At 36.3% G+C, this 14273-nt stretch overlaps 1 protein-coding gene across 5 annotated transcripts in view; it reads left to right on the top strand.

Moving 5' to 3' along the window:
• Positions 1-14273, top strand: part of STAG1 (STAG1 cohesin complex component) — a 311613-nt gene that overhangs the window by 192047 nt on the left and 105293 nt on the right. For all 5 annotated transcript variants that reach the window (XM_084752355.1, XM_084752352.1, XM_084752353.1 and 2 more), the window contains 2 exons: positions 5321-5444; positions 13001-13099. In XM_084752355.1, the coding sequence (XP_084608481.1) occupies positions 5321-5444; positions 13001-13099 (223 nt within the window). The remainder of the gene's footprint in view (positions 1-5320; positions 5445-13000; positions 13100-14273) is intronic.

Below are 14273 nucleotides of genomic sequence, written 5' to 3'. Positions count from 1 at the left end.
GCTTATGCTATGCTTTTTATTCCATGGAGGGGGTTGCTAGGGTATTTCCCCCCAAGTGTTGGGGGGGGGGGAATGTTGACTCTTTTTATGCTGCGTTGACTCCATCATGTATGCCCTCTGCCCTCCGTTGCTTATTTTTTATTTTATTTTTGGGGCAGAACCTTGTTTATAAGCCTCATCTGTCTTGGAACTCAACCCCGAATGCCACTGGTCTTCCTGCTCAGCCTCCTACCTGCTATTTTTAAGGAGTACATTACCATGTCTATGCTTCTTAGTGGACTCTTCACACAGAACTAGATTAGATTTTTCTAAAAGTTGTCCTTTTTTTAACTAATGCATACTGCAATAAAAATGAGATATAATGTAATTTAAATTTTATGAACCTATTGCTTTTGGGGGGAGGCTGGATATTTATCCAGGGTTAAGAAGACATATACTACATATCTTTGTTTATAGTCGTAAAGGTATGATATTTTAATACATTTCAAATAACTGGTTTACCTGAAATAGTAAGAGTTGAATTTAGTTATCAAACAGATTATCTGTTCTTTTAGCAATAGAGCGCCTTCTCTCAGAAGCCTCCCGTAATTCATCTCAGCATTGATGTGATTTTTTTAGCAGCTTCATTAGATGTTTATTTTGCCTGATTTCATTTTAACCATCCACGCCTACATACATACACACACACACACACACACACACACACACACACACACACACACACACCATTTTGCTGTAGTTTTTCTATTTTAGGGGAAAATTGTTAGAAAAAATTTTACATAGGATTGAGATAGGAATTCATTTTATGCTGCATTTCATATAGTAGTTTGTCAACATACAAAGTTAATAGTTTTAGAGATCTTGATGTTTCTCCAATATGAATAATAATTCTACTGGTACCTCCATGTTAGTTTAGTTTTCCCCAAATTTTGTATTGCAGTCATTTAAGTTTGCTCTAATTTCTGGAAAGGATGCTACTGGGCAGAGTATTGCAAGAAGCTTTGTAAAATATCAACTGGAATTCATTTTTATTGTATTGTAAGCAGAAAATATTAAATTCTTATTTGTTAAGAAAACAATCTAAATACAGATATTAAAGGCTCATGCCCCCTTTCCACACAGACACTCAGATTGTTAATACAGTAAGTTAATTAGGTGAGGTTTTTTTCTTAACCATAGAAACCAACATGATCATTTTATACTATAAAATAGAAATAAAACCAAACATTAATATAATTATACCAGACTTTTCCTTTTGTAGTGTCCTTTGTTTAATTTTGGAAGTAGAGGTTATCCTTAATTCATTTTTAGATGTTTATTTCAAAGCCCTGGTGCCAAAATGCTATGGAAAATTAGTCTTGTCTTACAAGTTTTGTTATTATTATTCTCCATGTCATAACTTTTTTGCTTTTTAGTTTATAACACTGTCAGAACCCTTAGCTAGACTCAACCTATCTGAATGGGATGAAGGTATTGGAAATAGAGATTGTGCATGCAAAATAATCTTAGTATGAAAACTAAGGACTCTGAAAAAAATTTTTCTATTAAGAGTAGTGATCAACTCAAAATTTAGAAACAACTCTTACACCCTTTTATAACCAATCTACTAAGGTATAATATTAATTCTTAGAGGACAGAAAGTGATGTTTAGTTATAGTATTTTTTCCTCGCTAGCTAGTTTTATGTTAACTTGATATAAGTTTAAGAGTTACTTGGGAGGAGAAATCTGAACTGAGAAATGCCTCTGTAGGGTTGGCCTGTAGGCAGGTCTGTAGGGCATTTTCTTGGCTAAGCAGGCCCATCCCTGGCAGGTGTTGTGAGTTGTATAAGGAAGCGGGCAGTAAGCAACATTTTTCATGGCCTTCGTATCCCTTAGCTAGGCTGCCTAGATGATGGCCTACACTCTGTAAGGTGAAATGTGTTCCTCCCCACGTTGCTTTTGGTCTGTATTTTATCATAGCAAAAGAAACTCTAACTAAGACATATATCTCAGTAATCATAGAAGTGACATTTCACTTAAATGTGAAAGAATAATCAATATACATAATCATACTGATGATATCACAGGCACGGGGTCACGACAGTAATGTAGGTGTTGATGCATTTGAACTAAAGAGAACTGGTTTTTGGACACAACAATATGATAGTTGGTTATTATTAGGTTGATGGTTAAAGTCCTTAATAATAATTAATATATCAAATCATTCCTAAACTCAGTATAATAAGGGAGCTATTATAATGTCATAGTTTGTATAGATTAGGAATTAGGAAGTGGCCTAACTAGATATTTCTGGTTATTTGATTGGCTGTACATAACAATACTAATATACATTTGACAAAGTTAGAGGACATTACTTCCGGTCATTGTGGTGTTGCATGCCTGTAATCACAGAATTCATAGGGATAAAGCAACAGTTTTGTGGGTTTGAACCATTCTGGGATGCCTAGTAAGAACCTTTTTTTACTATCTAAAGAAGCCCTCCACCCCTAACATACAAAAGAAAAGCAGGGCCAGGAAAGAGGAGAATAGAGCAGGCAAAAGGAAAGGGGAAGTATTTTGAAACTTTTTGCCATAAAGACATGGTAAATATTTGGGGTGTGTGTGTGTGTGTGTGTGTGTGTGTGTGTGTGTGTAAACATTTCACAGTACATTATTAATATTTCAATTTATATTCAAAATAAAATTTACAATTATGAAACATTGTTCAAACAGCAGTCCTGGCTGAACCTCAGCTTAAGTTAATGGCGGAAGGCCTCAACTGCACATTCCACAGAACTCCCCATAGGGTACCCTGAGTGCTATCAATACGGCAAGTGGTTCCCCCCAAGAGATCATTGTGTAAGAGATAACAAAATTCTCACACTATCTCTTTTTACTTAGTTTCTGGAATCAAAACTTCATTTTAACCATGTTATATTCATCACTGTTGAGTTATTTAGGAAAGTACCCATATTTAAGAAAAGATAAACAAAGGGACACCAGAGAAACCATTAGCAAGTTGGTGGACATACTTTGAAAACACCACAAAAGTGTTGGTGGATAGTTTAGCAGCTGTACGAGTCTGCTGCATGAGCCTGAGGACCTGAGCCTGATCACCAGAACACACTTTAAAAACCTGCTTTGCTACGCTTGAGAGACTGAGGCAGAAAGATTGTCATGAGTTTGCGACCCATGGAATACAGTGATACCTTGCTTAAAAAGGAATAATTTACCTGGGTGTGGTGACACACACCTCTAATCCTAGCACTTGGTGGTGGCAGGAAAATTGCAAAAAGTAAGAGGTGCCTTAATGCAAAGTTACAGCTGAGTTTTCCCTTTAATTTTAGTGAACAGTATACCTTGTTAAAGAATTAATGTTACTTAAACATAGGTAGTAAATAGGAAACCTTAAATTTTAATTGAACTCTAAAAGATTTAGTATTCAAATTATTTTCTCATATATACACACACACACACATGTAGATATATTGAAAGAATACACATACTTTTGTGTTTGAGACAGTTTCTCTCTGTAGACATAACTGCACTGGAACTCACTCTGAAATTGGCTGGCCTCAAACTTAAAGAGATCCACCTGCCTCTGCCTATTGAGTGCAGCGATTAAAGCCTTGCATCACTATTCCCCGTGTGTGTGTGTGTGTGTGTGTGTGTGTGTGTGTGTGTGTGTGTGTGTGTATGTGTGTGTGTGTGTATATATATATATATACACATACATACATACATACATACATACATACATACATACATACATACATACATACATACAAGTTAGGGCTAATAACCTTGGTTTTTTTTTTAAGTAGTTTATTTTTTGAGAATAGGGAAATCATTCCAGGACAACCATACTGTGATATGCCTGATATGAGGGTAGTGGGTAGAATTCTAAAATTCATGGGTTTTCTTCAGCTAATTTTCATAGTAACTAAAGTGAATGATTCTCCATTGTTCAACCTAAAACATGAATTAAGTAATAATAAAAGACCTGTGGTTTGAATGAAATGATGTGATTTATTTTATAGAAGTACAAAGTAAACTACCCATTTCCTTACTACTCAATAAATGTCTCAATTTGGCTTTGTAAATTATTTTGCTACTGCTATTACTACTACTACTACTACTACTACTACTACTGTTATTGTTATTGTTATTATATGTGGGATATGTTTTGTCTAATCTTTGTGCACCAGGCAAGTGCAGTGCCCACAATGTCCAGAAGGAGGCATCCTGACCTCCAAAGTTACAGATGGTTGTGAAACTCCCTGTGTAGGCATCAAACCTAGGTGCTCTAGAGAAGCAGATAGTTCCTTTACTTGAGGTGGAAGTTTCTGATTTCTGTGAAGACTCAGTTGTATCACATGCTGCCTTTTGAGAGGCCACGTGATGTTTTTCTGGAAGAAAAATCTAAGCCTACAATTTCTCCAGCCTTTATCAAGTAATCCCAAATAATTGGCTTCTATATGGTTTTGCCTTGTAAAATGGATTGTGGTGGTCATAAAAATGAATTTCTTCAATTCATTAAATATTATGCAAGCCTATAATAGTTAATGGGTATTTAGAGAAATAGTTTTGAACTCTACTCTATTTTGGCATGTTGTTTTTTGTTTTGAGTTTTTGTTGTTGTTGTTGTTGTTTCATCAGACTATTTAACAGTAGTTGTGATGTTGTCAGAAAGCTCTAATTGCCATTCCTGCTCCATGAAGATAGTCTGTTAGGGCCAGATATGCTAGGGTTTTATGACAAGAAATTTATGTTGGAGACCTTTTTCAATGCGGGTATAAACAGTATTCAGAATATTTATGTTGGGCTGGTGAGGTGCCTCACTTGGAGGCACTTGAGGCCAAGCCTGACATTCTGAGTTCAATCCCTTAAACCTGTATTTCAGAGGAAGAAAACTGACTCTTGTAAATTGTTCTCTGGCCTCCACACTCTTGCCACACCATATGTACAGCCCCTCCAAAAGCAAATTCAATAAATATAATTATTAAATTTTTAAGGAAATGTTTATATTGGACTGGAAGTGTATCCCAGTCAATATAGAGCTTTCCTACCCTTAGGAAGTCCTCGGTTCAATCTCCAGCACTGAGTAAAACCACATGTGATCACAGCCCATGCTTGTAATCCCTGCACTTGGGAGGTAAAGGCATGAGGACCAGAGGTTCAGGATCATCCTCAGCTATGTAGTGATTAAAAGTCCAGACTTGAATACACCAGACCCTGTCCCAACAAAGGAAAGAGCACAATTTATGTTTGTTGAAAATTAGTTGGAATATATTCCAGGTCTCTGTATAATTCAGGTTTGTCTTTCTCTGCCCCATCCAGTGATGCAATTGCTGAAATCCGAGCCATCTGTATTGAAGAAATTGGAGTATGGATGAAAATGTATAGTGATGCCTTCCTAAACGACAGTTACCTGAAATATGTGGGTTGGACTCTTCATGACAGGGTAAGTTGGTGTCTTCCTGCTTTGGTGGAAGAGATATTTGTCTTTGTGTTGGACTGCCAGCCATCAAAATTGCAGTAGCTTATTTTTTTCTTTGTATTTATTTATTACTTATTGTTTTTTAAGAGAGATAATAATATCAAATCTCAGAAAATACAAATAACTTTTGAAGGCCACTATGAAATTTAAGACCTGGTTTACTTTAATGCAGTGCTATCTTGAATTAAACTGAGAACCTGGTATTTTTGTACTTATAAGACAATATATGCACTATCACCAAGAAGCTAACAGTCTCCTTCTAATCAAGAATCAAAGGTGATATAAAAATTAAATAAGCTTTCTTCTTTAGAACTCTGATGGGTTACATTAGAGTATGGCTTATATTACAGTAAGTCAGAGTTAAAGCAGATTTGTTAGAGCCCTTGAGTTAACTAAACCTGTTTAGATTGATTCATCTATAGCTTTTTAGAAAAAAGACTTAGATTCAAAAGAAGTCCTATGACATCGACTCCTACATAGGAGATCCTTAAAATAAAGAAAGATAGGATTTCATTAAGTTTTTTTTAAATGACATTTCTATAACTTTACTACCAATTCATAAATATAAGACATTTATGAGTTTCTTTTAAATAGTTGTATCTTTTAAATTGTTTAAGATACAACTATAAGAGTATTTTTTAAATATAACTACATTTGCCAGTCTAAAGGGAAATTTAGTAATGTTTGAAGACTTGTTTTTTGTGCTTTATCACTGTCAATGTTTACTATAAAGATACTGAGTACACAGGCTGATGAGGTGTCTCAGGTGTTATTGCAGCAGCCTTGCCTTGCAGCCTGAGTTCATGTAGAGGGGAAGGAGAGCCAATTCCATAAGGTTGTACTCTTGTCTTCACACATGTGCACAGACACGATAATAAAAACATTCAAAATATTTAGTATTCTCAATGTTGAAAATTCCCAACATTGCACCAATTATCATTGAGAGCTCTGTAAGATCTGTGGCACTTCTGCTGTTAAAAGTCTTGAATGGATGCAGACATACTATCACATCTTCATTGCTTAGCATACAGATTTTTAGTTGATGACTAAAAGATTCAGTACCACATTTGAAGGATGTTATGATTTTCCTCCTGAATACAAATCTCTGAGAAAGACTAGATTACATGTTTTACTTTGTTTGGTTTAGTTTTCCATGTGTAATCTTCATGTAAATTTAGACCTTTCTATTTAAGCTCACTTTAGGTTGATCTTTGAACATTTTCTTACAGTTTGAAAGACTGTAGAATTACAGTGTACTCACGTGAATGTATTCACATACTCTAAGTCATCCATGAATCTTTTTAATGAGTTTAAAATTTAATACTTTCATTCTTTCTCACTTCCATCTCAGTTCTTTGATTCTCCAAGAGAGTATTTTCTACATTAATGTAACACTTAGCAATTTTAACTGATCTTTATAAATGATCACCAGTTCTGGAAAGATACTAATTTGATGTTGGTTACTGTAGAAATCATTCTTTTTTTGTTTGGTTGGTTGGTTTTGGTTTTTGGTTTTTTTGAGGCAGGGTTTCTCTGTGTAGCCTTGACTGTCCTAGACTCGCTTTGTAGACCAGGCTGGCCCCAAACTCTCAGAGATCCATCTGCCTTTGCCTCCCAAGTGCTGGGATTAAAGGCGTGTGCCACCGTTGCCTGGTGCATCGTTCATTTTTTTAAAATTAAATATTTTAAATTATTTTTATTTCATTTTATGTATATGGGTGTTTTGCCTGCATCTATATATGTATAATCATGTGCATGCCTGGTGCCTGAGAAGGTCAGAATAGAGTGTTAGCTCCTCTGGGACTGGTGTTAATGATGTTTGTGAGCCTAAATGTAGGTGCTAGAAACTGAAGCTAGGTCTTCTGCAAGAGCCACAAGTGTTCTCATCTGCCAAGCCATCTCTCTAGTCTCAACAACAATCAGTTTTAAAGATCTGTTCATTTGGGGCTGGAGAGATGGCTCAGAGGTTAAGAGCACTTGGCTGATCTTCCAAAGGTCCTGAGTTCAATTCCCAGCAACCACATGGTGGTTCACAACCACCTACAATGAGATCTGGTGTGCAGGTGTACATGCAGGCAGAGCACTGTATACATAATAATAAATAAATCTTTTTTAAAAATCTGTTCATTTTTAATTATGTGGCAAGAGGATATGAGGTACATGTATTTGTGCATACAGGTGCCTGTAGAGTCCAAAAGAGGGTGTCAGATCCCCCGGAGCTGGGGTTACAGCCAGTTGTGAATCAGATAGTATGGGTGCTAGGAATCCAACTCAGGTCACTTTAAGAGCAATATGCAACAGAGGCAACTAACGTAGGCCTAGAGGGGCTTGCTGAGACTGAAGCACCAACCAAGGACCATGCTTGAACTGAAACCTGGGCCCCCTACAAATATGTACCCAATGGGTTGCTTGCTGTTCATGTGGTCCCCTAGTAAGGGGAGCAGGGGGCTCTTTAACAAGGACTCTGTTGCATGCTTTAGATCACTTCCCCCTGGCCACGAGGAAGCAGATGTGCTCAGTCCTAATGTGCCTTGATGGGCTGGGGGGGTCCTTCCTTTTTCTGATGAGTAGGAGGGGGAGAGAGTGGGGGTAGGACTAGGAGGAGAGAAGGGAGGGGTATACAGTTGGGATGTAAAGTAAATGTATTTATTAATTATAAAAATAAAATTTAAAAGAACAATATGCAGTCTAAGAAGCAAGATGAGTAAAAACCAACAGAAGTATTATTCACACACAATGCATGTGCTAGTCAGAAGAATTTTTAGGAATGGATTCTTTCCTTCCACTGTGGAATCTGGGATTGACCTCAGATCACAAAGGCTTGTACAGGAAGTGCTTTGACCAGCTGAGTCATCTTGTTGTGTTGCATTTTGAAACACTTTTTTTCCCTCTTGGTTTCTCAAGAGCAGGTTGCTCTATGTAACAGTCCTGGAACTTGCTTTGTAAACCAGGCTGGCCTTGAACTCACAGAGATCTGCCTGCCTCTAGCTCCAATATTGGGATTAAAGGCATGCTTCATCAAGCCACCTAAAACATTTTCTTTCCAAAGAGAATTCTTCAGAAATGTTAACAAAAACTATGTAATAAATATATACATTATTGTACCCCTATTTATTATATTCTGAGTTTTTTCTTGTTTATATATGTAATCATTAAAATTACTTATGAATCACCTAATATAAATTGGATACTGTATTAATTATAATTCAAATTTCAGTGAGGCTTGGTCATAGTGATACCTTAAAGTCCTCATAGCACCATAATAAAACTTGCTTCAGAGAATAGTGGTGCCCAAAAAACCAAGTACCAAAGTGGGAATTTTTATTCATAAAGTTATTTTACAGATATCTAAGTTTCTTTCATAGATATCTCCTAATTTAATTAGTAGGAAGTTCCTATGGCATCCTAGACACGTGATAGATAAAGTACCAAAGTGTCTGAGAGGATTTAGTTAATTAAGAGTTGTCACTGAGAATTATCAGTGTTATCTCTTCATGCCCATGCTGTACTTTATTTTTTAGCCTGTGAGCCTTGGTAAAGGAATTTTGTGGGGATGTTTTCTGGTCTTAGTTTTAGGACTGTATTTGGAAAGCAGTTGGTCCTGTCACTTACGTATAAAGTTGTGACTTTACATCTGGAAAACTGTTCTTGCTTTTTGCTCACCAGTTGTTGGTCTCTTTTCATTGTGTGTGCATAGTACTTGTGTCGGCTTTCCACCTATCTTGCTGCTTAGTGTACCGTATTCTGTGAGCTCGTTCTGCAGATTCTCCACTGCCTCCCCTGTGTCATTGTTGCCCTCCACAATTGTTGTATACTGTCTCCCCACGTGTGTTGCTGTGACAGAATACCTGAGGCTGGATGTTTAAGATCAGGCAACTTCTTCTGTCAGTCTCTAGTTCTGAGACCGCCAGCATCTCTCATTCTGCAATTGGGTTTGGCTTTCATTATAATCAGCTCTTTATAAACAAGAGATGAACGTCTCTTTAAATTTTGTCTAAAAGCAACATTTGGCTTGAACTGGCCATATAGTGACCTGGACCTGTCATTTTCTCTTTTTAGTATTGCAGTGTCACTTAGTGTTCTAGGATAACTATTGCTCTTACAAAACACTGTGACCAAGTGCAAGATGGGGAGAAAGCAGTTTATTTTACTTACTTTGTTTTTTTATTGCAGTTCATCATTAAAGGTGTTCAGGGCAGGAACCTAGAGGCCATTAAAGGGTGCTACTAACTGACTTGCTCCATATGGCTCAGCCTGCTTTCTTATGGAGCCACAGGCCTTCAGCCCATGGTGGCACTATCAGTAATGGACTGGGCCCTTCTACATCAATCACTAATTAAGAAAATGCTCTGCAGCCGTGCCTGCAGCCAAATCTTATGAAGGCATTTTCTCAGTTGAGGTTCCCTCCTCTAGGATGACTCTAGCTGTGTCACATGGGTGAACAAACTAGCCAGTTCACTCACAGCCACCGTTCAACTCTGCAGTTCTTGTATTTGTTATTGGCAGCACAGCTTCACATATTTGAGTGTTACACAGTTAGCATACATGGCCTTTCACCCGCAGGTAAGAATATTAGCAAATACACTGCTATTCTGTATCAGTAACTGTCACTTATTGTCATCTTCAACTAATCTAGTCCAAAGTGCAATCTTAAAAGACTTCCTTGGGGGCTAGTGAGATGGCTCAGTGGCTAAGAGCACTGGCTGCTGTCTTAAAAAAAAAAAAAAAAAAAGACTAGCGTGGCATCTTCTCTGTTAGGCCATGGCCCCAATAAGCCAATCCTGATTCTGAGTTATTGGTCTCTTAATGGAGTCATGTTCTGAGACATGGATCATTTGACCCTTTCATCTATGTACGAATTTATATAGTGTATTTATGTACAAACGAGATAATATAGATAACTCACTTTATAGACATCTTGAAGTAGACCAGAAACTAGGTAAACATGAAATGTTTGAGGCTGCTGTTACTCAGCATACTGCCTTACTGTAAATTTCTTAGGTATATGAAAATAATAAATATACTACAGTGAATTCATAAGGAAGTAATATAGCTATTATTGGATATTTTATATTATACTGAATTCTATGTACACAGTAGTTTGTCTATACCTTCATGATCACAAACACATCAATAACACATTTCACTGATGCTTAAATGGCCAAAGTGCTCCTAGTCAGTACGAACTTTTTGGCTTCATTATTATCTCACACATTTTATGTATGTAATCCTTCCTTGACCGAAACATAACTTTGCAGCATGTGACTTTATTGAGGTTTTGTATTCAACTGTAGCCAGTAAGAAAATGAGGAAAGTATAATAAATGAAGAAAACAAACAAAAATGTGATTTCAGAGTTTTATTATGATGTTTGTTTCTTCCTTTTGGGAGAAGTTCTTACCTTTACATATGATTTCACAAGGAACTTTAAAAATTAAATTGCAACCATGCATGGTAGTACACATCTGTAATCTCAGTGAGGCAGACACAGGAGGATCTGTCTGAATTCAAGGCCAGCCTGGTCTACAAAGAATCCAGAACAGCCAAAGCTACTCAGAGAAACTCAGTCTTGAAAACACAGAAATCAAAACAAAACAAAACAAATGCACTTTATATTTTATTACTTACAGGAAATAAGATTATACTTTTTAAAAGTAAGAATTATTTATATGTATGTCTTTGTATGAATGTTTGCCATGTGTGTACATGCCTGCAGAGGCTAGAAGAAGGCATTGGATTCCCCATAGCTGAAGCTGTAGGCAGTTGCAAAAAGCCTGACACGGATGCTGGGAACTGAACTCCGGTCTTCTGGAAAAGCAACAGGTGCCTTTAACCTCTTAGTTGTGTCTCCAGCCCTGAGTTACACAGTTTTATCCTCAAGTCTTTTGGATCTCTTCTGGCTGGTTCTTGGCTACGGTCAGTTCCCACAAAAGGGGTAGAATTAAGACCCAATATCAGCGCAGCTCTGTAGCGCACACACCTGTAATGTCAGTACTCAAAGAGAAAGAGGCAGGCAGATCTCTGTGATTTCGAGGCCAGCATGGTCTACAAAGCAAGTCCAAGACAGCCAAGGCTACACAAAGAAACCTTGTCTTATTAAAAATAATATATATACACATATATATATGCGAGAGAGACAGAGACAGAGACAGGGGCTAAAGGACTAGCCAAGTAAAAGAGACTTGGTTGGTCTTTTGCTATGCACAGATACTTTAAGTTCCTCCTTAGCCCTTAGAGGGAAAGCATCATTTTGTTCAGTGATATCTAGAAATTACTTGAAAATGTATTTATACTAAAGCAATTATGCATATCTCTTTACAGATGAGTTTAGTGACATCTCATTCATTCATCCCATTAATGACTGTGGAAGATAGTGATGTTACAAAAATCCTCAATGTGAAAAATCACATCATTCCACAGAATACTTTGTTCAAACTTTTATCATTATATTCCTTTATGTAATTCTTAAGAACAATTTTATAAATGCCAGACTAGCTGGTGTATGTGTCATTTCATGTGCAGCTAACAAGCTATTGAATTAAAAACTAAAATCTAATTTTGTTTGATTCTGGAGTGGATTGACATTGTTAAATGTTGAATTTAAGTATGAAATTAAAGCATGGAAACCTCAATCTTATTTGAATTCTCCGATAGTGTTACATAAACTTCTAGATGATATTGAATGTACGTTGTTCTCAACATCCTCTGTTCAAAATCAATGACTTTGTTTAGGATGCTCTGCTGGGATGAACATTTAGCTCAGTAAGAGATAGCAGTATTCTAATGAATAGATAGCATTTCTAAGACTCTTCTTTTTCAATAGGAGTTCGTCTTGGTTTTAAGTAGTTGACTACCTACCTGTTTCCCTAGCTGCTTTCCTCTCAGTGATGTAGAAAAGCATTTAAAATGTTTGGATAAATAAATGATGGTTCTCTAATAGAAAATTGTTTTGATGATCATTCTGTAGTTATAAGCAGAATAAATGAGCATACCATTTTTTAAAAGATTCATTTATTTGTGTATTTGTTTATTTGATGAGTGCTCTATCTACATGTGTGCCTGCCTGCCAGAAGAGGGCATCAGATCACATTATAGATGGTTGTGAGCCACCATGTGGTTGCTGAGAATTGAACTCAGGACCTCTGAAGAGCAGTCACTGCTCTTAACCTCTGAAACATCTCTCCAGCCCGAGCATACCATTTTCTAGCTACAACAATAATAGATTATACACTTAATGTACCACAAGGGCATATGGACAGTATTTTGTCATCAGACATAGTTTCTAAATATTTAATAAAGGTTTAAGTTATTTTAAAGTAACTAAGAATTTTTCCTGCATTTTTGTTAAATCTTGTGTTGACTCAGACTATGCAGTTGATCTTTCTCATTTAGATCGAATTTAAGTATGAAATAAGTTGAATAATTAGCTTGAGATTTATTTTATTCTTCATACTCATTTTTTTTTTTTACTTTTAAGAATGGAAATGACCACTTCTTCTGTTTTTCTTTGTGTTTCTGAAGCAAGGGGAAGTCAGACTGAAGTGTTTGAAAGCTCTACAAAGCCTGTATACCAATAGAGAATTATTCCCCAAATTGGAGCTATTTACTAATCGATTTAAGGTAAGTGTTAGAATGATAAACTTTTATCTTCACTGACAAATGGCATTACCATGATGTGTTTGCTTTATAATTTTTATTATTGTTTTATTAACTTGCAAAGTATTTAGTGTCATTGTGACATTTTTCAATGTGCCTAGTTTTTGTTGTTCCTTCTCCCCCAGCTTTGTCCCCATTCTTCTGCCTGCCCTCTACCCTTCTACCTCAGGGGCTTCTTTTAGCTTTTGTATCATGTATGTTCTTTACCCGTTACCCCTTTCTTAAAACCCATTTCCCCTCTTGTCCTTTTTCCAGTGCCATTACTTACTCCCCACTAGCACTTTCATATAGATAAACAATTATTAAAATATGTAGTTTACATGTGAGAAGAAGAGCATGTGCTGTTATTCTTTCTGAATGTTGCCTTCCTTAATAATTTTCAGGTCTATCGTTTTCTAGGAAATTTTATGATTTCACTTTTCTTTATAACTGAATAAAATTTAATTTTTTCATAATCTTATTAGTTGACAGACATCTAGAATGATTCTATTTTCTTGCCATTGTAAATAGAATAGTAAAAAAACATGGATATATAAGTATCTCAGTGGTGAAATACAGTCTTTGGGATAAGCACTGACCTCCACACTGATTTTTTTTATAAAGTCTGCAAGAGAATAAATTTCTACAACTGTGTATAAGGTTCTCTATCTCCACGTCCTTACCTATACTCATCTTTTCCTTTTTTGGTGATTGTGACTGGGATAAGTCTAGATCTCAAAATGGAATTTCTATTTCCCCACAGCTAAGAATGTTGAGTATTTTTTAAATGTTTACTGGTCATTTCTATTTCTTCTTTTGAGAGCTGTTTAGTTCAACAGTTGGGGAGTTTCAGTTTTGATTTTTACTATTCTTCATATATTTTAGCTACTGCCACCCTGTCTAAAGTATAGCTGTCAAAGATTTTCTTCCATCCTATACAGTTTCCTTCCTGTGAAGGAGCTTTTTAGTTTCAGATAGTCATCTTCTTTAATTCTTTGGACTGTCTGCTTTGCTACTCAGAAACTTATTGCCTATGTCTATATCTTAAAGTGTTCCCCCTCAATAACTTTAGTGTTTCAGGTTTTTTTTAAAGATTTACTTGTTATTTATACAATATTTGCCCACACGTGTGCCTGCCCACCACAAGAAGGCACCAGAT

This window comes from Acomys minous, assembly GCF_964271855.1.
Source record: "Acomys minous genome assembly, chromosome: 13".
Taxonomy (NCBI): domain Eukaryota; kingdom Metazoa; phylum Chordata; class Mammalia; order Rodentia; family Muridae; genus Acomys; species Acomys minous.
The sequence above is the reverse complement of the archived record's forward strand: the minus strand, read 5'-3'. Positions and strand labels throughout refer to the sequence as shown.